Source organism: Coccinella septempunctata, chromosome 6 (genome assembly GCF_907165205.1).
Source record: "Coccinella septempunctata chromosome 6, icCocSept1.1, whole genome shotgun sequence".
Lineage (NCBI taxonomy): Eukaryota > Metazoa > Arthropoda > Insecta > Coleoptera > Coccinellidae > Coccinella > Coccinella septempunctata.
The window spans coordinates 10,497,871-10,523,238 of NC_058194.1; the positions used below are offsets into that span (position 1 = coordinate 10,497,871).

Below are 25,368 nucleotides of genomic sequence, written 5' to 3' on the forward strand. Positions count from 1 at the left end.
ACGTACCGCTCTGAGTTCACGGTAACAGCACGACCACAGATTACAGAGAATAGATGGGACACTGGCCTTCTATGAGATGAAATAATGTTTGGCGCTTTTCTATAGCGGATGCGATCCGTACTACAAGCAGTCTGAGGAAACTGTATTATCAACAATACAGTAGTCTGTATTAGCGAGAAAAGGCGCGAAATTTCAAAACCGTTCGCACTACTGGGTCCGCGAAATATTTAGTTCAAGAAAGCTGGAACTATTTTAAAGGAAAGGATGCTGATAATGAAATAATATTAATAATTATAATAATAATGTTTATTTACATTATAATAATCATTACATACTTACATATTCGTGAAATTTCAATTAAACAAACATTTCCCACAAAGTGAAAATATTATGTACTTTCAAGAAATTCAGAATAATATTAACAAGAAATATATAAAATTGTTATACATCTAACATTATCAGGTATATAAATAAACAAACATTGTTTTCCCACTAAGTGAAACCATCAATATGAATGAACAATTATGAAGTTTCAAAGAATTTAAGTGAAATTACTCACATTAAAAATTCAGAACAATATTTAAAATATATGTACAGGTTTTTTCAAATAGACAGACATCTACTTACGTACTTTCAACGAATTCAGAATAATATTTATAAGAAAAATATACAATCGGTATACATTGTACATTGCAGGTATATGAATAAACAAATATTGTTTTCCCACAAAGTGAAACCATCAATATAAATGAATAATAATTATCTTTTTATGTTTACCTTGACTGTCTGATTCCTCAATTGAAATAAGATGAAATTAGAAGTTGGTCCAGAGATATGCTAAGAAAGCGTTTGAAATCCACGAGATGAAATAATTTTTTTGCATAAGCTAATTGTTACCTCAAACATTTATTTTGGTATTTAAGCTGACTCATCCTAGCATTGCACTCTTTCAACATTGAGTACATTATTTTTTCTTCCGCAGTTAGTTGTGAAATCCTAGTGTTCTGCAACCTCGTCAAAATTGACTTTCTAACCCCTAAAACAAAAAATATTCTATGTAACAATTGATCACCTGGAAATTTGATGAGGAAAATTGATTTCCTTATTTTCAAGAATCAATGAAAAATGAAAAAAATTGTTACTAACCTTTTTGAATTTTTTTCTTATTCATCATCGAGTCAGATTGTGGTTCTTGTATGTCCAGCTTGGTAAAATGTGGATGACACACGTAATATCTATTGTAAATCTGTTCATCGGATAATTCTTGCCAATTTTGTGGATTAATAACTTCTAACCAAGTTTTAAAAATACTTGGATTGGCTTTGGGGAAACGATATCTGGCTTACTCGGTCCATACATCCAGGTACACAACAATTGTTCATTTTTATCATTTTTAAAAGGTATAAATTAGCTTACAAATCACTAATACCTTCAACGTCCACTAATAATACAACATTTTTTAACAGAAAAGAACGAACTTAACCTCTCAACTTCTGAACTTTATTGTTACTGAAGCCATGCTTGAATCGCACCTAGCGGGCCTAGCGGCTGAACAATAAACTAACTGCGAATGTAGCGCCACCAAGCGGTTGCGATCGTCACTAAAAACATCAATTGTGGTGGGGGTTAAGAGGTGTCCCATCTATTCTCTGTAATCTGTGAGCACGACCATCAACGTGTTCGAAGAAGTAAGGGCCAATGATGCGAGTTTGCGATACAGCGCACCAAACCGTAACTTTTGGGCTGTGCAGCGGTCTTTCGTGTAAGTGTTGTGGATTTTCATTAGCCCAATAACGGCAATTCTGCCGGTTAACCATGCCGTTGAGGTGAAAGTGGGCTTCGTCACAACAACAAAATGAGGTTCTCATTCTGATCGATCAGTATAAATTATAATATAATAATAAATGCTAGGAACACACGAGTCTAACGGCACCTTCCCCACTTCTCTCGTCCTCAGTGGGGGAAAGTTATGCCCATCTGAAAAACGTCCGCCCTCCGTGCCGCACCTTGTATGAACCTATTCAAATTTTGTTCTAGATTTAGGATCATTTTCTCTGGAAGAATATTAAAAAGCGGAAAATCCCACTTATTTACTGGAAAATCCAAATTTTCCAGAGCTGCAGTTCTCTTCTTCCAGTACGAAACCGCTAAAAGTTGCTTATTGTTATAGCGCTTATGCAAACTACTGAAAGCAATAGGGTAATTTTCTCCCGACAATGTAATATCCTTAACTAGTTCTAATGCATCGTTAGAGGTGCTACTCAACAGGTACTGAAATTTCTCAATGTTACTCAACGATGAATTTTTGTCCACTAAGGACACAAATAAATCCCCAAAATTTGGCCACTCCGAATACCTCCAAATGTGGGTGAAGTTATTTTTCGTAGCCTAAAATACCGTTGGTAGAATAGTATTCTATTGTTTAGATGAAACTTTTCTACTAAATTGTAATGAATGGCTTTTATAGTGAAATAATTCCTGTGAATAGAAACGATAGAACGAATAGCTTCCTGTGCCTCCAAAACCTCTTCACCCTCATTTGATCTACTATTGATTATTTTAGAATGACAACTTTCAAACTGCTTGTAAATCGCCACGTCGATGAATAGTGCTGTGTTCTCATCCTTATTGGGCAATATGAGGTCTGGTCTATTGTGAGTTATTTTCCGGTCTGTGAGAACCGTGCGATTCCAGTAGAGCTTGTGGGATTCATTTTCCAATACAGCATCCGGATGGTAATTGTAATAAGGAACCTTTTTTGATCTTAGAAGTTGGTGTTTTAGTGCCAATTCTTGGTGAAGAATCTTGGCAACAGCATGATGTCTACTCTTGTACTACGTGCCGGAGAACTTATGACATCCCCTGGTGATGTGCTGGATAGTTTCATGTGTCGCACAGCCATAACGACAGCCCTCGGGGAACAACCTTCCGGAAGTCAACCAGCAGTTTGAGGCAGATATTTCGACGTAATCATTATTGACCTCGTTCTGGTGCCTTCCATGCAAAGGTTTGCCAATGAGTTTCTGCATTTTGCTTTCTCTAGATTGTTCGACAGTTTCCAAGTGGTCCTGTTGTAGCTTCAGCGGAGTAGAACTATCAGCAACATAAACTACTCGATGGAGTTCTGACGAAGCAGCCTTGTTCAGGAAATTTCCTGGGACATGCGGTTGGACAAGTCAAGAATTCCTCTACCCCCGAGGTGTCGTGGCAGCTCTGTCCGTTTTATTGAGCTTTTGGGGTGATGTTTATTGTGTTTAGTCAGCATCGTCCTCATTTTGCTCTGTAGGGCTGCTAAATCCGTGGTGGTCCAAGAGTTGGAACTGAATGTGTAGTTCAGCGCCGAACAAGCGTAGGTATTAATCGCTTTTATCATATTCTTGCTGTTAACACCAGTTCTCATTATGCTTTTCAATCTTCGGTTCAACTCCTCCGTTATATCTTCCTTCATCTGACTCTGATTGATATGTTTTACATATTTGATGGCTAGATACTTGTAATTGTCTTCTTTCTTCAATGCTTCAATTTCTGCACCTTACTTGGGTTTGAAAGGGGCATCTTTTATTTTTCCTCTCGTTATGTTCAGCCCTCGAAATTTTTCTAGTCCAAACTTCATTTTGATGTCTTCCGTGAATCCTTCCACCATTGACAGCATCTGTTGCATTTGTTTTTTGGTAGATGCGAAGAGTTTCAAATCGTCCATGCGAAGGAGATGATTCAGTTTCATCATAGTTCTTCTGCCGCTCTTGTCTTATTGGAATAGGTCCTGCTGCTTTCATTTGAAGACTAGTACGCCAAATTGACATGGCGTTTTTCAGGAACTTAACAATATTTGGATCCATCTTGTGAATCTTTAAGAGTGTCTATTATTATTATATACTTCGTTCGTTTTACAGGACGGCGAGAAGTGTAGTGCATTGATTTGACGCTCGTTGTCAAAAATATCACAACATAGTATGCAAAAACGCAACCGTTGACCACGGTGTGCAAGGTGGGCAAAATTCGTTGTCTACTGAGGGGATCACGAGAACTTTAGCAGCTAGAAAAAAACGGACGACACATTCTCGAGCTCTTTCTTCTTGACTGATTCAAAACTGAAAACAGATCCAGCCTAACGTTCGTAGATGTTGAGTTATTAACGAAAATTGAGAAATTGTCATTTTCAATGAAGCTGAATAACTCTTTTATTCGAACTCGTATTCGAAATCCGTTGTTACATTCTACAGGCACTTTTTTATGAGGAATTCGAATATGACATTATTGAATTTTTTGATGCAATCATTTGATCAAGCAAATGTATGTTTCATATGAGACCCATATGTAATACATTTATCTTGTATGAAATAAAAAGGGTTTTCGAGAGAGCTTCAACAAAAACATGAAAAATTTGGAAACTTATATAAATTATTGCTATATTATTGAACTCGAGTTCAATTTGGTGTTTTTAATCGGTGTGTTTTCAGCAAACATTTTTGAGATGAAAAGGTATATGAACGAATATACGGGTGTCCCAAATTCGACGTCCAGTGAGGGGATGTCGGAAACTAGAACAGCTGGAGCAGAACCGAGATCTGAAACTTGAACCTTCTACAGGCATTTCTTAATAAACTTTTTAGGGTTTTCCCTCCCAATCGATATCTTTTACAGTCACTCTTTCACGTAGGATCCACTGAGGTGCTCAGAATATGTTTTCATTTCGGATCATTAGGTGAATTTTCCTTTTTGTTAATGCAAACTTCAATTGAATTTGTTATTTTTGAATTGGGAAAAATCTTCTGTCAGACCATTCTGCATATAAAAGTGCCTAAGAAGGTTCGGTTTTGCTCTAGCTTTTCCTTTTTCCGAGATCTCCTCACTTGACATCGAATTGGGACACCCTGTACTTATATTATTCAAACAATATCTTTTTATCATTTCCAGATTACAAAATTTATGCCAAAAGATAAGTGCACAAAGTATTAATAGCACTAGAAAGAATAACTACATTATGCCAACTGCTGGGTTTTTAACTGTTCTCAAAAAAAAATTAGAACAGGTCCTAGCACTTTTATGCATTCCATAGAAAGATAAGTCACTATTTCACTAATCTTTCGTCATAGTTAATAAAGTTTTTATAAAAATTGTGCCTATGTTATGCACTGTGAGAATAAGAAGAATACTATATGCATATTTTTCTGAAAAAAAATCGAACGATATCATTTATTCATTTATTTCTGCAAATAACATGCAGCATGTGAAGAAATAAGCAGCTCACCATATATTCAAATATAATGGTTATATGTTATATGCTGGATAAATGATAGTATCATACCCTATTATATGTTTCATAGCACTGCTATGAAAACACAAGAGATGATTTATTGACCTACAGTTCGACATCCACAGCACTTCCTCCATGATCTTAAACTGATAAATGGCAAGTATGGAACAAAGTTACAAAAATGTTACGTGGATATGATGGAGCGGAAACATGACATTTACAGAATGTGGATATAATTTGTATGCAGCACATAACCACCCCAAAGTTGTTCCTATCAGACACCTAATGGTTAAAGAATAAAAATACACAACAAATTTTCCTATTAGTTTCCCGAGAAATAACAGATATGTTACTATCTTCACTTGGAAATGCCTTCAGTACAAAATACTTATCTTCTAAACTTCAACATCACTACGCTATATACTCAAGGGTAGACAAGATTTTTTCCACTGAGCTCTTGCATCATACGCCGAATTGTAGGAAACCTTGTTATATTCAAGTATCTCTTTTCAGCTGGAAATGAACAACAATTATAATCATGAATTTTGATTCTTGAAATTTTAAAAGGAAACTTTTCCACAAGAATAAATTACATCTGCAAAAATGATTAAACTCGGGATTAAGATTGAAAATTGTATTCAAAAATGATTTCTTTGATATACAAGGTGATTCTGAACTCGAAAATTGAGGAAAAATTAAATGTTGTCTATTGGGAAATGTCATGTTGTACCTACTCCGGCCAAGCTTTTAATGAGTTGCCATCACAAAAACCGTACACAAAAATAATATCTGCATGTTCTTCGTTAGAAAACTGCATGTTTAACAGAAGGACTAAACCAGCAAAGGAGCAAAGCAATTGTTAAATTGGCAAACAATAAGTGTTCTGTCACCAGGTGACATTCATCTCATTTATTTCTAGGCTTACTCTAATTTCTGAAATTTAATTGGTTGCTTACAGAAACATTAATGTCCAAAAACTCGGAAACGAAGCCTCATCGGCCGAAAATTTTTTTTACGTTTAATCAAGAATATCAGTCTCTATATGTCCCTTAATTTTTCGCCTCGAGTTTTGCATCACCCTGTATATCCAGTTATAGTCCTGATTTTTATTAATAAGCTCTTCCTCTTCCAAAAATGTATTTGTTATCACATTGATCTGATTTATGCTCCCCTCTGTGGTTTTATATGCAAAGATTCATACTAATGTTAATTCATTTTTCAGATAAATTTTATAGTGAGCCAAGTGGTTTTCCTAGTGTTAGCTTCCATATTACGCACATATCTACATCCCGCAAAAGCGAAGGCATCAACTCGACACTGGTTTGAGCTTTTAGTCGGTTTGCTTGCTGGTTTATTCTGTTTTGGAAGGTAAAAGTTTTAATAATACTACATTATTACAATATTTCTGTGTCAACATATAAGAAATTTAGTGTAATTCCCAGTAAGGTGTATATTATTTCTTTAGTTCAAGGGGCGTAGGGAAATTGATAGTAAGATTTTCTCTCTTATTTATTTCATCTTAAGTCAACGTTTCGACCCGGATTAGGGTCTTCTTTAGGACTCTAAAATAAATTTACATTAGAACAAGTACACACGAAAACTCATATGGTACCTACCGAAACACAAAGAGCAATAATTTTGAACAACTGTTCACACTCATGCCGCATTTTCAGATTGTTCAAAATTATTGCTCTTTGTGTTTCGGTCGCAGTGAACTGTAACCCCTTCTCACTATAACTATAACTATAACTAACCTAAAATAAAATGATGGTTGTTCATTTCAAATTGACGCTTAAATCCCCTCCACGTATCGATAAACGTAGCGATCGCAGCGACTCCTATGTTCCAAGTTTTTGGAGACACATTTTTAGTACGGCGATCGTTCTCCTTCTCTCTACTCTCCATAGTAACGACAATTAATATCCATAGTTCTGTTTCAATTTACATTCCAGAGCTAATAGCACTACCTCTAAGTCGAGAGTTCGACTTCTATGAAAATTTAGTTGGAATTTTTTTTGTGATGAATTTCTATCAACATCTGGAATGTTTCGACGGCACAATTCAAAAAGTACGAACATTTGCAGGTTTTCCGCCATTTTGTAATTTTTTTTCGGAATATTACACCTTTTCCTGAATTGAGCAAAAATACTCAGATTAGACCAGAAACCGTAACTTTAAGGTTTATGCATAACTGCGCAAAAATGACGATGAACACCGTATATTTCGTTTATGCTTCGAAAACGAGCATATATGTTTGCCCAGTTTATAATTAAACACCCTGTATTTTGTTGTAATAAATGACCAAGTAGATTAATTCCTGAATGTATTCATAGGATCCAGTCTTATATCAGACGAAAACTTATTGGTCTCTTTGATTTTTCAATGATTCTCCATGGAAATTTCCTGAAAATATTCGGAAGTAAAAACTATCAGTCGGTAATCGGCAATGAAAGTTACCAAACCAGTGTTTCTGATAATAAATTGATTCAAAGCTGAAACTTATCACCGGTTAGAAGTTCACTAGTTTATTCAGCCATTTTGTATTATTATGACTCGATATAGAATTGGTTTCAGTTTGGCACTAATTAGTTCTTTTTTTCTGAAAATTTTGAGCTAATTCATCGAAATTATGATCATCCAGATCTTAACCAAGAAATTTCACCCACCTATTTTAAGTAAGCCCTAGTTTTAGTTTGTCATATAAACATTATATATTGAGAAATGCTTTCTCTCCGAGATACATTCAAAATGCTCGGGAGGAATTTTCTTTAAATTCAGTGTGGCTGTTAACTCTATTTTTTTTTCATTTCACGTTTCGTTTACAAAGATTGTGTTATTATTATACTATAATATATTACTAGCTGACCCGGCGAACTTAGAGATACATAAAGTTGTACTAACCATTGGTATTTTTCTAAGCAGGAGATAGATTAGGTGAAATTGAAGAACAAATACAGAATATACAAAAAATTTAATTACATCAAAAAAGGTATCAACATTGTTATTCACATTACAAGAAATCTCTTTATTGAAAAAGTAGGTACCGAATTGCTGTACATATTATAAATTTTTGTTTTGAATAATTCACAATTCCTTCATTGTAGTACCTTATGATGAACGATATTTTTAGTTTTTTTTTTTCCCGGGTGCGAGAATAAATAGGGCAGAAGGTTTGCCGACTCGTGAACACGCAACATACAACTGGCCATGAGAAAAACAATTATTTTCTAGATTCAAGTCACACACACCCAAGAACTGGCCTTGCGATTTGTTAGTTGTCACAGCAAACGTAAGACGAATAGGAAATTGAATTCTCTTAAACTCAAATGGCATATCTGTTGGGATCATCGGAATTCTGGGAATAAGAACTTTCTCACCTTTATACTTTCCTTTGAGTATCCTGCAATGAATCAGGTTACTTTTAAGGGTGTTATACCCGTTCTCCCGAAACGTGAATTCCGCTAGATGGCACTATATGAAAATTTCTTTAACTGAACATATTTTCGTCCCACCGAGACAATAGCTCCACCCACTTTTTTCGCTACAAGACCTTTTGCCTGAGGGGACAGCAAGCGAAGGATAGTTGAGTTTATGTGTTTATTATCCCTAATAAAAGGGTCTACTAAAGATTTGGTTTATTTCGAATCACTTCCACTTATAGGAGTTTCAGCGCGATGGTAGTAACAGAGACGCGAAAATAAATATTGTTGAAAATCGAAAAATTCTCAATCGAGCTTTGGTATGAAAGAACCTGAAACGAGCACAAAAATATGTAGACATTTCATTGCATCAGCTAATGATGCTTTATATTAGGATCGAGAAAGAACTGAAATATCTTGCAGTATACAAATTAACAGGCCTTGAATTAATGATTATAGCTGTGATGATAGTGAATAGGTATAATCATTTAGAAACTGATGATCTGGAAAAAAACAACTGTTTGAAATTCGAAATATTTTATTTTGAAAATTATTGCCGTGTTTCATTTTTATCCCGTGCCCGCATTCCTCTTGGTATTCTCCCATCTATTAATTCAGGAAGAATGCAATTCATATATAGAACTTCTCCAGCTTTGGCAAGAAGATATTTTTCCATAGTGCCTCGTCACATTCTATTCTTTCTATTTGAAAATCATCATCTGAATATAGAACGAAATCGCAAAAAAATTGTTTACAGATATTCAATTGTCCTTGCATTTGGTAAAAATAATTATGAATTTTTTTCAGCCTAAAAATGATAGAAAATGATATTTCTTCGAAGATAACGAATTAGCTTAGAATTACCTCATTCTACCATCCTCGATGGTGAAGAGGTGAAGCAGTGCGGTTTCTTGTAGTCCCTTAGCTTTCCTTTGATTGATTGGAGACATTTGACCTCTATCAAACCATCGTCCCCAACCAATCCATAAGGAGAGGCTCCCAGGAATGGATACTCAGGGTCAATAAATTATCCGCACCGGGTTTCCCCTATATTTTTTTAATGTTCTTACAGTGTTATCGCCTTACTTTGGCAAGGAGTGGTTGATTTTTTTTCACCACTGAACCAAAGTTCGAAAATGTTAGATAGTCCTGCCTGCATTGCCTCCAAAGTGCATTGTCATGCTGCCCACGAGTTATTTATTCCAAAACTTTGACGAGTCAGATTTTCTATTTCTGAGAATATCTGAAAATTCTGACTTCTTGGAGGACATTTCTTCCTCAGTGATGTCAGGTTGGGCAGCATCTGGTCCGTAATTGAAATCCGGGCCATTGGAGAGAGTTTTCTTTTCTCTTTCTTGAAAAGGTCAATAATTTCTCTCTTCTCCTTTCATGAATTTCCCTTCTCCTAACGAATGTTTTTTCATTGTTCAGCCTTGAAGGACCTCTGCAAGTGTGTAGGTGCCAGGCAGGACCCAGCAGCATGGGAAAGGGCTGCTCCGTAAGCCCGAACTGTCTATGAAACGGACTCCCTAAAATTCACCCTCTTACCTACAATATCAGCCGAAACTTTCGATGACTCGTAAAAATAACGAATTTTCGAATATTATATGTTTTATATAGGTGCATATCATTGAACTCTAAAAGTTCTTTTAGAATTCACATGATGGTACATAGAATGGTACATATAGTCGGACACCAAAACGTTATTTTCACGTAAAATTTATGAGGATGTTATAAATCTTGTCTGTTTTGAATTTTCTGCAAGAGTCGAGTACCACCCGTCCTTTTGTTATTATAAAATTAACCCTCATAAAAGCTGGTCGACTGTTTGGCCATAAATCTCAATGCAAGAGCAAAGTAAATTGTAATTGGCTACTCAGAAATAAGAGGGTGGAGTTTGATGAGAGGCGGGTGAATTAATCTTATTTCCTTCAAAAATCAAGGAAAATTGAAAAAAAATTAAATTTTTTTTTTGTTATCATGAAGAAGTTCTCTTTAAGAAAATACTCTCGTTGATCATTTCGAACCATCACTTCTGCATTTGAATTTATACTCATATATAAACACCACCATTTTCAAACTGAGTTTAACAGAAAAATATTCATTTTTTTTTCAAAAACGAAACGAGAGTCTCTTTGTTCCTTCCTTCTGATTGTATATGTTGAAAATCAGATGAATTCATCGTAAATTGTGTTGTCGCAAACCTGGTAAATCCAATGAGTTCAAAAACTCAGTAGGATGATTTGTAATTTCATTCTTGTTTGTTGCACTATCTATGAATTTAAAACAAAGCAGTGGACCAATAATTTCACTTTGAATAATCAAATTTAACATCAAAATCATTGTTCTTTGCCGCAAGAATGGCCCGTTCACTCAACCAATTTAGGTTTTTGTGGTAGGCAATTATATTTGGAAATACTTTGCTTATGAGCTCATCCTTGGTTGATACAAAAGTGCAGACATTTGGAGGAAATGATATCAAACCGGTTGATTGATCGACCGGAACACGGCCATTGCTTATATTCAGCAATTGTTCAGAGAAAATTCTGGCAGATCACTCAACAATTCAACTCGCATATTTGTAGTTAATTGTAGTTTTTGCACATAGCGCCACAAGGTTGATGATTTTAGGCATGCATTATCACATCATATGTGAGAGGAGTTGTTCCCCTGTGAATTATCAAGCGGTTGATACGGAATATATTGAGTGAAAAAATTTTATGCTGAAAAACTGTGAAGACGACAAATTGGAGTCATCCTGAATTAATTTATCGAATCAAACAATTGGGTATGTCTATTGTTGATTGCTATTGATTATTAGTGAAATTCATCATTATAATAATAACAAAGATTCTCACTACATCTGGAGAACGATAAGCGGGCGTACCTACTTATCTGGAAGGTGGTACACACACGTTGCGATATTTCTGTTTTGTTACCGCTGGACCGCTGGGAAACTCAAGTGCGTCTTCCAATTCTGTAACATGGTTAATGAAGAGGAAATAAGCTTGAAGTTTTTATACGAGGAGCTTAATAGGTGGAAAACCGAATTGAGGGCCTCAATTGAGACGAGTGAGGCTAAAATACTTCATAAGTTTGGTATATTGGAGACAAAACTTGGTCAACTTGAAAGAGAAAACTGCGAGCTCAAAAAGGAGATTGAATACTTGAAAAGAGATAATAAAAAGAACAATTTTCTCATTTTTGGGCTGGATAAGAGACCACAAGATCCTTCAGCTGAATTTGTTAGCGATACAATAAGGGAATTGCTTGATGTAAATTTAACGGTTTCCGACATTAATAATTGTTATTGGTTGGGTCGCTCTACTCAGAGTCCGCTGAAAGTAGAGCTGACCACATATTTGAGAAAACAACTAATTTTTAAAAATTGTCGAAGGCTGAAAGGAACAGGGGTGAACATTGTCCATGATCTCACTGAAGAGCAGAGAGAAGAGCTGAGAGAATTGCGTACCTACTTGCCCCGCTATAAAAACCCCGAAGAACCCGCCGTTATCCGGGGTAATAAACTGATAGTTGGGGGCGTTCGTTATACATTGGGAGATCTGAAAAATTTACCACGAGTATCGGGTGGAGAGACCCATAGGGAGCGCTCTACTACAAGTGAGGATCTTGAAACATCGGTGTCTAAAATGAGAGATCGATTTGAGACAAACAAGCGACAGGCTTCCTCCACAAAGCCGAAGAACAAAAAGGACACAGTGAGTGGTCTCCAAAAGAAGAATATTTCCGATTTTTCTGTCGAGGAAACTAGGGATAAATTGAGAAGTCGACCCCTTCCGAATAAGGCTGCTAAGCATCCTTAATTATTTATAGCTCCTTGTTTATTCGAATAGATTTACACTTTGTCTTGATAATTTTGTCTGTTTTTTTTTTTCATTTGACTTGTTTTTACTGTCTGGTGGATTTGTTTTGGATTGAGATTGTATTTTTGTTTTTTTTTTTTTTGTTTTGTTGGAAAGCGTTTATAAGATAGAATGGACGGTTATATTAGAGACTTTCATACTCAGGTGATACCAACGAATAAACCAGAAACAATTGAAGATTTGAATAACTTATTCGGTGAAGTAGAATATGAGGGTTTTAATGTATTTCACACGAATATTCGCAGTGTTGGCAAGAACCTTGATGAATTGAAGTTGTTGCTACAGCGGATCAGGGTAACTTTGGATGTACTTGTGCTTACTGAAACATGGCAGATCAATTGTTTTTCATTATACAATATAGATGGGTATGTCCAGGTTTATAACGAGGGAACATTCTGCCAGAATGATGGGGTAGCAGTGTACATAAGGTTGGGAGTACCTTACAAGTATTCCATTGTGGATTTGGGAGAGCTACGCGTTGTAGAGATAAGACTGCCTTTTACTGATAAAGATGTTTTGATTACATCTATTTACAGACCTCCTTCATCTGATATCATTGCTTTTGTTGAGAACCTTGATGACTACCTAAAGATGTGCGGAAGGGCAGATGTTCATATGTTGGTTGGGGACATCAATATTGATATCCTGAGCCATGATAATCATGTGCATGATTATCTGGATGTCCTGGGAGAGCATGGATTCATTTCGGCCATAAATAGGCCCACGAGAGTTCAGGATGATAGTAGACCTTGTGTCGACCATGTGTTTATTAAGGATAGGACATCATCGCATCACACATTGTCAGCTGTTTACGAGACCAACATAACTGATCATTTCTCAGTACTCGCGCAGATAGCGTCTTCACAAAAGAAAAAGATGGTGAACCAGCCGCCAAGGGTGAAAAAGATCTTCGACAAAAATAAACTGTTGTGCTCACTACATTCCGAGAGTTGGACAGACGTCTACGAATGTGAGGATGTGGATGCTTGTGCGAGTACATTTCTCGGGAAATTGAAGACTTATATTGATGAGAGTACATATGTAAGGCAGATGAAAGCCTGTGAAAGGAAAAAGAATTCATGGACGACGGAGGGTTTGGTGAGGTCAATAAATGAAAAGAACAGGTTGTATAAAACTATGATGAAGGATCCCACAGAGTTGAATAAAACAAATTATAGAAAATTTAGAAATAAACTGAATGAATTAATAAAAGTTACCAAGAGGGAGTTTTATCAAAAGTTGATCTCGCAGAATAAATCTAGTTCTGCTGCTTTGTGGAGATGTGTTAATGAGATCACAGGAAACAATCCTGGGCAGAACGAAGTGGAAGAAATACGGCTGACGTCGGGAAATATAAGTGCGGATAAAGATGAGATCGCAATGGAGTTCAATGAGCACTTTGCTAATGTGGGGAAGAGACTGAATGAGGAGATCAGAAGAGGCAGGAATGTGGTGAGACCTAGAGGGGCGTCAATTTGCGGTTCATTCTATTTGGCTGAGGTTCAGGAGAATGAGATAATAGAGATTATAGACCAAATGAAAAATAAAGTGGCACCAGGAGCTGATGGTTTGTAAACTGAAACACTTAAGTTTGTAAAACGGGAAATAGCTGCACCTCTAACATATTTGATGAATTTGTCCTTCAGAACTGGAAAAGTGCCCAACGCCTTTAAGCATGCCATTGTAAAACCTATTTATAAAAAAGGGGACAAACTGAACGTTGATAACTACAGACCTATATCTCTAATGTCAAGTTTGTCAAAGATCTTTGAAAAACTACTAAAAGTGCGCATGGATAGCTATTTATGTAGGAAAGGAATAATGTCCGACAAACAGAGTGGCTTCAGGCAGGGTAAATCTACCGAGGACACTATAGCACATTTGACAGCCATACTTAGTAAAAAAATCGACGAGAAAAGCCCCACTTTGTGCATATTTGTGGATTTAATAAAGGCGTTCGACACAGTCAGCCATGAGTTGTTGCTCATGTAGGGTTTAGAGGAACTTCGGGTGAACTGCTACATAGTTATTTGGAAAAGAGGAGTCAACAAGTACAGATTGGAAATAAGAAAAGCGATAGTGCGTTTATTGAGTGTGGTATTCCACAGGGAACTGTGTTAGGTCCCCTTTTGTTCGATCTCTACATCAATGAGGTCTTTAAAATCGAAATTGATGGAGACATATTGGGGTTTGCAGACGATATTACCCTGATTTACAGTGCCAAGGATTGGAAAACTCTGAAACATAAAGCAGAGATTGATTTTCTGAGGGTAATAAAATGGTTTGATAGCCGTCTGTTGGCTATAAATTATGAAAAGACATACTTCATGCCGTTTACATCATATGCGCCATATTTACCACAGTTCCAGGCTATGAAAATAATTTGTAATGGATCCCCAATAGAGATCACAATGAAGTCTAAAATCAGGTACCTTGGGGTGTACCTTGACAGTCACCTCAGATGGAGTGAACAAATAAATTATGTAACTAAAAAGCTACGAAGTATTATGTATAAGATCAAATATTTGACTCAGGTACTTACCTTGGAACAGCTGAGAATATTATACTGCGCTTTGGTGGAAAGCCATCTGAGATATGGAATTATAGCGTGGGGTTCCGCATTGAAAGTGTATGTGAGTAAATTGGAGAGGACTCAGAAATGTATCCTTAAAATCATCTACAAAAAACCCCGTAGATATCCCAGCAACCAACTTTACTCAGAAGCGGAGATACTTGACATCAGACAGTTATTCTTCCTCGTGACAACTTGTAGACAACATAAATACAGATCCGAGCTAGTCTATATGGAGCACAGATATGACACTAGACATAAAAGTAACACTGCGATTACTCCCCGACCAGAAAAATCTATTATACAGCGGTGTCATACATACCTAGCGCCAAGGTTCTATTCGCAGATTCCCCAGGAATTTAGGAGATACAACTCGGTTACACTGTTCAGGACAAGGATGAGGAGATGGTTGACTGGAAAACCTAGACTTTGGGTGCACCAATGTTGATGTCAACAATTCTTACTACTATTGATGTGATATTTCTCCGTTGCTCTCATTGCTGTTAAAATTTTATTGTGTTTTATATATATTTATACTATATTGTATTTATATTGTATTTTTTCACACCCTGAGTTGCATTGTGTTTCGATTGAGTTGCATTTTTTGTTGTGATATTTTGTACTTTCCATTAGTCCCATTTGTGCATTAAGATTTTTGTAATTTGTGGTGTGATCCCGCTTTCAAGGTTCGCCTTTAGCGGAATTTCAGTTTATCTGCTACCAATGATGTTTATACGTTGTTTGCACACCTTGTGGAGGTGAAAAATGTACTTATTTCCTCAAATAAACTCATTATTATTATTATTATTATTATTTATTTCATCGGCAGCCGTCGATTTTGGAATAACCGGTAATGTTTGTCGAAAGTCACCAGACAATAGAATCATTTGCGCCCCCAAAACATCTTGAATCATTGCGCAAGTCTTTCATGGTCCGATCGAGTGCTTCCAATGCTCGTTTGTGGGCCATTGTGCATTCATCCCAGATAATTATTTTACTTGCAGTCAGAATCTTTGCCACTGCTGAGTGCTTTGCGATATTGTATGTTGGCTACTCAACTGTCTGCAGGTTTAACGGTAACTTAAACGCAGAATGAGCTGTTCTGAATCCCTCTAGCAACGTGGCTGCTATCCTAGAAGAAGCGACTGCTACTGCAATTTCTGATTTTGCACGAATGGTAGCTAAAATTATTGAGATTAGTAAAGTTTTACCAGTTCCACCGGCGGCATCAAGGAAAAATAAGCCCCCATTCCGTTCTTCAATTGTCTTCATTCATCATAAACTTCTTTTTGTTGTGAATTCAATAGTGGTACATTTGTTTGTACCAAGGGTTTAAGGCATTTCGATCATACTCTCGATCGCGTTCCAATTCTCTATTCAAAACGTCGTTAGTTCCACGATGAGGCTATGGCGATGACAAGCAAATTGCCAGACATGAGATAACACCGGTGTTCGATCAAAATCAGAGCCTGGTTATGGATCTCCGCATTCACCTCTAGATTAGGATTGCCTGATGTGACACGAATACGATGTAATATGTCTTCTGACATCTTTGTACTTATTCCACTATTCACGTAGATTCAATGGCAAGCATGCCGAAATAATGATGGCAAATAATGTGCGAATCTGGCTTGCAGATGCAGAAACAATTGCTACAGCGATTGTTATATACCAGTGAGTATTGCTATCAAGCAGATTGAACTCTTGACATGCAGCACGAAATGTTGGATAAACAACACCATTGACAGTTCGAAGAGACAGAAATTGAAATACACTCTTTGTCCATTTTCCAGATGAACTGCTAGATCATCTGATGATGACCTGGTTGAATCCTGTTACCGGGAATAAATCTATAACAGTCGTATAACGTTTGTGTATCGGAAATGAAAATATCCGCCAAATTGCCTCATTGCAGTTGACATATCGACCAATTTGATACTGCGTGATCTCATCATTGCTATTGGGATTTTGTACGCCAAAAACCTTGGAGCATAAATACATGGAATGGAAATTGACGTGCCATGAATGTATTTGTTGTGGTACAAACATTCGATACTTCTCTGTCTAGCGCGACACTAAGGCAGTGGCGTGAATAAATGTATAGCTCCTACCTTTTCGTGTGGAAAATTGACGTGAGAATAATCCAGTCTTTGAACAATAACAAATGTTTATTTTCCATTCCTTGTATTTATGTTCCAAGCCAAAAACCGCCGTATCACTGCCTTTGTGACATATTTACAGATATATATGATTGACTTCACTGAATTGCAATACTCCACATTGCAAAGGGCCTTGAAAGTTTTGGAAAGAAGTGGTGAATATGGAACAATACAAGTATTATCGACTGAAATATCATTTCCATTAACTCTCATAATGGTGGTTCTGCCGTTATCTTCAGGTGATCGACGGCGATACAGTGGATAACCATCGTTACCAGTGATAGAGTCCGGAGTGAAATCTCGTGGATAACGCTTTGAATATTTTCCATTAACCATGCATGGTGATTGGGGATTGATGATGCCACATGGTTCATGAATCATGTTAGTAACTACAATATGATGCAGTTCAGGATCATTCACATGATCAGGAATCTCGGCACATATAACGTCATCTATCTGTTCTGGTCGAATTCTTTCTACTAACCAGATAAGAATGTGTGCAGGCAGGCCTCGTTTTTGCCATTCGATTGAATACATACAGCATCGAGTATCCCCAAAGACATGATGTTTTGTAATATAATATTATTAGCGACTTCACTTTTTGTTTGAATACTCGTGCAGTGATGTCATATCGATCAACTGATGTTTGTCCGGGTAGAAACAGAGTGACTTCTTCCCGTTTTGGATTGCAGGTAAATGTAATGAACAAATCAGGACGACCATAATTTCGAACGTATGCCATTGCAACTTGTGCATATTCATGCATATGACGCAGGCTGAAAATATACGTTGCTGGTAAAATTGTCAATCTACCTATATAAGCTGCATGTCCTTCGGTGTTGATTGCATCTCGTAAATGAACATATTCCTCTGTACGTAGTTTAGATTGATTCATTCTGATATAAGTGAGGCGCTCCGTTTCAATTTCACAATAAATGTCCTTACAATACTGCTGCAACAATCGACGAAATCTCAGCAAATAGTTGTCAGCATTTTGACGAACCATTAAACGAAATGCATAATAATTCATCGAGCTAACTTTCTTGGTGGTTTCCTGGCCTAAAATCAAATATGTAATTCAAATTTGTATTAAGTAGACATTTTAAATTTCACTACAGGTGCTCACCATTCAATGGATTTAGCGGGTATTGCAGAGCATCGCATGAACGGTGTGTTTCATTTATTCGTAGCAATTCTCCAGTATTGCGACGCGTAAGAACAATATTACGCGTTTCCAAGTTTTCACCTACAATCACAATTGCAACTTCGTCTCTTGTAGGGGCGTTGAATTGGCGTTCATGTGCTCCAACAGGTCGTTTATCTGTTCTAATCACAACCTTGTGATCGTCACTCTGCATACGTTCCAAAGCAGTTTTAAACAATCGAACCAATGCATGATGTTCATGAACTAGTTACTGCAGATCTTGAAGAATTTTTGTTCGCAATTCTGCATTAATAGATTGACGTTGATCAAGTTGATCATTCATATTGCCTATGAAGTAAATTTGGAGGAATTTATGCTGTGCATCTTCAAGTGGTTATAATGATCCAATTCGATGGTGAATCTGGCCTTGGATCTAAATAACAGATAGGGAAGACAATTTAAATGATTTTCAATCATTAATGTTAACATTATATTCTTACCTTAAATGTTGGATTGAATCCACGTTCTTAAATTACATCTGCTCCAAATGAAGTCATTTGGAAACACCCATTGTATTTTTGTGTGTTCGCTAGAAAATGTCTTGATTCGGTTGTTTCCCCACGGAGGAGAAAACTCAATGGTTCAGGTGGAGGAGGCAATAATGGCAATTTCACTTCCTCAGTGCATCGCAATAGCAGCATACCACATCAATCGCGCCAATTACAACAGAACGGTGAGATCTGTAGTCGACTGAACTATCATATTGAAAAGCTATACCTTTCAAATTTATATTTGGGTTCCTTCTCGTTCGATTACGATTAGCTCGAAGCTGTCTCATATCTATCGGAGTAGTTCGACGTACTGCCTCTCTTTGCTCTGGTGTTTGTGATTCACGAAGTCGGGCTATACATACACGCCGCTGCTCCCGTGATTTCTTGATCCTCGAAATATTCGAAATATTCCGAAGCCTACTAGCATTACGGCTTCGTTGAGATGTATTAGATCTTCTGGTACGTGGCATTGTGAATAACACTGGAGAATAACACAAATCGTGACAAATCAAAATATCGATGGAATTAAATGGATAATGAATGGTTTGAATAACGAATTACATACCTACCAATGATCAGTGTATCTATACACCACCGTTTTGCAAATACAAAATAAATATAATACAACATACGAAGGACAACGCTGAAAATTCGAACTGAAGACTGTAGTTAGTGTAGTTGAACATTGACGTACTATTCTCGGATTATTTATTGTTATAAGGTCTTTGATTACAGATATCGATTGAAATTTATTCTGGGAGGATTCTGCATTTCTTCATAAACTTGTTAGGGTTTTCACTCCCAATCTCTGAAACAAAATCAATTAAAAATGAAATCAACGACTTGCTCCTGCGTAAATTTACGCAGGACGTGCGTTGTATGCTAAGTGGCGTATTTTAAGTAAGCCGATAGAAACCAATGTTGAGCATGCTTGCCTAATAATAAAAACCACCTGTATTCTACATAATGTTATTCGCGATCTGGAAGGAAAACTTGATGTTGATTCAAATAATGTAAACACAAATTCATTGAACAACACATGGCCGAATCGTTTACACCGAACAAACAACAGTTCATCTTTAGCTGCCAGGAATATTCGAAATCTTTTTTCTGATTACTTTTGGAAACATAAACTATAATATCTATCATAAAAATTGAACCTACTCTATTTTACATTTTGTACTATATGCTACAATTATTACTACGTAGGTATAACTTTTAAATTTCTTAAATGTTTCTAATGAAACATGATTCTAATGAAACGTGATAATTACCTCCTATTCCCATTTTTGTTGACAATTCCTTCCACAATGTTGCCTTTATCAACCTGTTCTTGAACAGAGGATGGCTAGATTTCCATAACTCCGGTATGCACTGAACGATAACGATAATTATTTCTTCGAAAGACATAGCGCACGCATAAGGCCTGCCGCAGACATGCAACTATTCAGTTGCACAACAGTTTGATTGCAAGCGGTTCGAGGGCGCACACATAGGCAATCGCTGCAACTTTTCAGTTGCATGTCTGCGCGGCCCCATATAAATTTTGTACTCACATCTGCAACTAAACAGTTGCAAAACTAAAAATTGCATGTCTGCGGCAGGCTTAACACAAACTGACTTGAACTTGAATTTCACGCCCCGCAAAACGCAAACAAGAACGCTACATTCACCGCTTTAAATAGCCGTACTCAGGACACTTCCATTCTCCAACACGTGTTTGACGCTTTCGCTGGACGCTCCACCACGCCACACGCTCGATTACAGCGTGCACTCAGGCCTCACGCTTACTCTACGCCTACTGGCGTTATTCGCAAGAAGGAGAATTATTTCTTCCTTTTTTTTTCATTTCATTTCGATGTATTTTATGTTCACCCGGCCGTAGAAGAATCCAAAAAAACATCTTTCATAACAAATGGTTTATCCAATCTTGACTTATAAATGGTGTAACCCACAAAATGACCTACTTAGTTTTCTATATTAAGATTAAGAAGAAAATATGTAGCTACCATATAAAATTGGCTGTGACTAGAGTCCCGACTCTGGACTCGTGTCCAGTACCGAGTGACGTCATTGAATTCCGGACTGATATTCGGTCCCGAATTCAACGATGCACTGCATTGGTGCTTTGAAATTATTGAGCAGTGAAAGGAGAACTAAATTTTCAGTACAAATCATAAGCCTATACCCAGTCAAATAGAAACAATGATTCATATTTCAATCGGGCATATAGATATGAGTTGCTATAAAGATGAATATGTTGTTAGTATATTTTATTTTCAAATTTCAAATCATCACATTTATAAAGAGAAAAAAGAGCAATCTTGAAATGAAACATCTAAGATGCTCATTTTAAACAGAACCACTCTACCTTTACTTTTTCGCTAAATTTTCATACACCTAAAATAAAAATACATTTTATGGAGATGCCGCAGCATAGTGTCGTTATTTCGTATAAAATATTTCTTCTCTTTCTTTCTTTCCTTCTCTATCACATTTTTCAGTCAAGAATGGCCGTAAGGAAGAGGTTCACTTCTGAATCAAAAATTACGTCTGGCAATTCCTTTGGATCAATTTACACTAACCAATTCCCAACTTCTCACTATTTAGAATTGCATATTATATTGCTCCTTCCATTCTCAAATTAAAAGATTAGTATTTTCTCCTGCCTTTTCAATCTTGATTTAGAAAAAGCCCACACTATTTTTTGATAAGGTATCACTCCTTGAATTTTGTCGTAACTATTCATAAATAATATTATAAGATTCGTTAACATAACCTCAAAACCCTTTTACAATGTCGGGACTGGACAAGGGTCCCGAGTAAGGACAAGCGACCTGTTTGGTAGTTGAGTCATTTGATTTCGTCAGTCGGTACTGGACACGGATCCCGAGTCGGGACTCTAGTCACAGCCTATAAAATTTCATCGATTTCTTCATGCAGGAGAATGTGTTTTATTTTTTTAATCGGAAACCTTGCCTCGTACGTTATAAGTCAAGGGACCGAATTTGCTTCATACTGAATAAAGATTCCAAAAGTAATTTTTATTGTTAGAAAAGCCAGTGGCGATTAGTTTTTCGTCTGAAAATATTCAGTCTCGATCCATTATGGGCGCCACTGGTAGAATTGAAAGAAATAATTTTATGCAAAAAGTGCTCATTTATGCTCGAAACCTATAGCCCAAATTTCATAGAAATATTTCAAGCAGTATGAAAGTTATTAATAAAAACTTTGTTCCTAATAATGAATGAGAATATCAGGAATATGGACTTCATTAACTTTATAACAGCTACGTTTCGGGAACTTCTTTTCCCGTTATCAAGGATATTGTTTTTCATTATTGAATCAAATGGAACGATCTTTCTATCTCTATCTCGGAGAGGAAGCATTTCTCGACATATGTTTATTTCATAAACTAGGGCTTATTTTTGACGTAAAACGTGCGGTTGGAACTTCTTGGTTAATGAATATATTAACGGCATGCAGACAATTATTGAATTCTGAAAAAGTACACCTCCGGGCAGGATTCGAACCCGCGCCCGGAGGTGTACTTTTTCAGAATTCAATAATTGTCTGCATGCCGTTAATATATTCATTGATATTTAATTCCAGACATTAATTCCATTACTCAACTTCTTGGTTAATATCTGGACCACCCTGTTTATGATTGTAACATCCTATTGGGAGTCAAAATATTCTCACTTTGCAGATTGCAATAATTTCATTATTAACTGGAATTTTTACTTTCAGGCATGCAATGCACTTACTTATTATGCCTGGAGTTTGCTATATTGTGATAGCGCAAATGAATCCTAAAATTATGCAAAGGTAGGTGTTATGTAGTATTTTTCATGAAGGAATTGAGTAGAATCACCGTGCGTTAGCTCGAAAGAAGGAAAAAGTATGCATTTGGTATCTTATTTATAAAACAGTTATCTTATTTATGCATAAGCATACCCTCAGAAATATTTTCGAACAACAACTCTACACATTAGTTTTTTGAAGCAACCTAACATTTCCTTCTTTCACCCAAAAAGATTTCATTATCTTCCAAATCTTTTGTATTTCAATGTTTGTAAATGTCCTAACCTTACAATGTTCACTTCTCGACCGAAAAGTACAGTAATCATTGTACTGTATCTACGAATTGCCTGTTCTGTTTTACAACAAATATATCTTCTATTCACTGAAACAATTGTAATCTTAGTATACTACAGTAAGATTTGTAAAACGCATTGTGCGGAATATCTTTTTTCAGGGTAACTCTCATTATATCTTTGATATATTTATCAGTTCTGCATTTATATCGACAAATCTATGACTACGGATCTTCAAATGTGGATATAACAGGTATGTTCATTAAAATGTTCCGAAAAAAATCAGGTGAACTCATTAAATCGCTACCGTAAGTGATGATAACAAGATTCATAACTACATTAATTCCTGAGTATTTTTTTGAATTTCGATTAATGAATAATTTCTGCAAAAATACCCCAAGCTAGATTTAAGCTATCTTACTCATAGCTTTTTTATACTAGATCGTAGTACTGATGGAAAATGCACATGAATGACCTCGTAGCACATATTTCATTTATTTATAAAACAAGTTAACGGCTCTATACAATGTCTTCAATGCTATTAATCTGCATATTATGAAATTTGATATACTCTTCAGAACATCATCGGATATCGATAAATCAATAATTATTTATTTATATCACTTTGAATTAATTCAGCTCGAATACTGTTCAATAAACATCTACTGAATGACCGAAATTCTTGTATTACCTCTAGTATACGAAGTGGGCCACGTTCTTACGTGAGCAGACGTTTACGTAGAACGGAACGTATGAATTCTTTAATATTTCGGTCTCTTGGGTGACAACTATCGATCTGAAAATATTCTCAGTTTTGCGCTGTTGTGGCTTATATCGAAAAGTAGTAACTACTTTGCTATTTCGAACGACAGCACATTGGATATTTCGATTGATGTATCATTCTTCCCGATTGGTAGGCACCAGTTGTTTTCGAGTAATTCATTCCTTTCTATTTTTATGCAAAAGATAGCTTCAGAATATTCATTACTTCAGTACATGGAATCGTAGAAAACTGAAACTTAAATTGCTAATGTTTTGTGTATACACACGTGTACAATGAAATGCGTTCCTAATCATTTCAAGGCCTCACCAAGACATTCAGAAAATATGAAAAGTGCGTTTCATCGAATGCAATGCTCTGCATATTAATCTGTGTAAATAAAAGAGAATCTATGGATAGTATGAGGGCACATCATGTTCAAACTGAAGATTATAGAGTAGAAAGTAAGGAAACGACCTCATATCTCTAGTACTAAAAATCGATTTTATTTTGGCCAGTGAAAACACATTTGACAATGAGATGGCGCTGAAAGCGTACTGTCAATATAGAAAAACTGTTTAAGAGGGGTCTACAACGTTCAAGTGGCCAGTTCCAAAAAAAAAAATTAATGTCTTACGTCGGAAACCACTAAATCATATGGGGTTTCCATTATAACTCAATTCAATCAGTTCGTCATTTCGGAAAGTCAAAAAAAATTTCATTCGCCAAATGGAAAAAGAATTTAAAAATTTTTTCATTGATGAACAAATATGCATTAATGTTATTAACTTAACGAGGTGAAATTATCTTTTCTATGAATTTCCACATAAAAAAATTTCTCGAAAAGTCTCGCCATTGACTACTATTCGTATATGGTGAAATTGAAAGAAGACGTTCAATAAGTGCTGCCATCTTTTCGACGAAAGTGGAAACTATTGTAATATTCGTAAAGCCGGCCACAGACACAGAGAGAAGACGGCGTGCAACATGCAAAGAATGACAACCATCAACTTTCGCACTTATTGCCCACACACATGAGAGAAAAGAACGCGAAATAATGCGAGAATTCGTCAGTTCGAAAATGTCATCAGTGGAAGATGAGGAATATTTTCTGATGGCATTGGCGTACGCTTGTTTGGTGAAAAAGAAGCAATTGAAGTCGCTTTGAGAGAGGAAACTTCATCCTCTCCTGTGCCTGATCGTTTGGATTCCAATACCTACTTTTTTGAATTCCCCTTCGGATACCACCACGAAGGGTGTTAATTTTTGATTTTACCGATTCAACTGTTGCGGATTTTTCAACATCTTTCAACTTAGCAAGTAAGACATTATATATGCGTAATTCTTCTTCGATCTGTCCATATATTCTTTCGATTTTGTTTTCCACAAAGATGGAAAGGACCTATACAGTTCTATGAACTCCGTTAGGAATTTGCGGGAGAGATTTCTCAGGTCCGACATCGTCCTTGGTGCCTTTCGTGCCGAAACAGTTCGAAGACTGAAGCTGCAGCTGCTCGATTTGATT

The 25,368-nt window shown here is 36.4% G+C and overlaps 1 protein-coding gene and 1 long non-coding RNA gene across 3 annotated transcripts in view; one reads left to right on the top strand and one right to left on the bottom strand.

Moving 5' to 3' along the window:
• Window positions 1-25,368, top strand: part of LOC123315825 (lysophospholipid acyltransferase 2) — a 120,905-nt gene that overhangs the window by 52,139 nt on the left and 43,398 nt on the right. For both annotated transcript variants that reach the window (XM_044901693.1, XM_044901694.1), the window contains exons 2-4: window positions 6,480-6,625; window positions 22,737-22,814; window positions 23,245-23,336. In XM_044901693.1, coding sequence (XP_044757628.1) covers window positions 6,480-6,625; window positions 22,737-22,814; window positions 23,245-23,336 — 316 coding nt within the window. The remainder of the gene's footprint in view (window positions 1-6,479; window positions 6,626-22,736; window positions 22,815-23,244; window positions 23,337-25,368) is intronic.
• Window positions 616-1,590, bottom strand: LOC123315832. Its single transcript, XR_006538004.1, has 2 exons — window positions 1,147-1,590; window positions 616-1,036 (listed from the first exon to the last, which is right to left on the bottom strand). It is a non-coding gene; the product is annotated as an uncharacterized LOC123315832 (long non-coding RNA).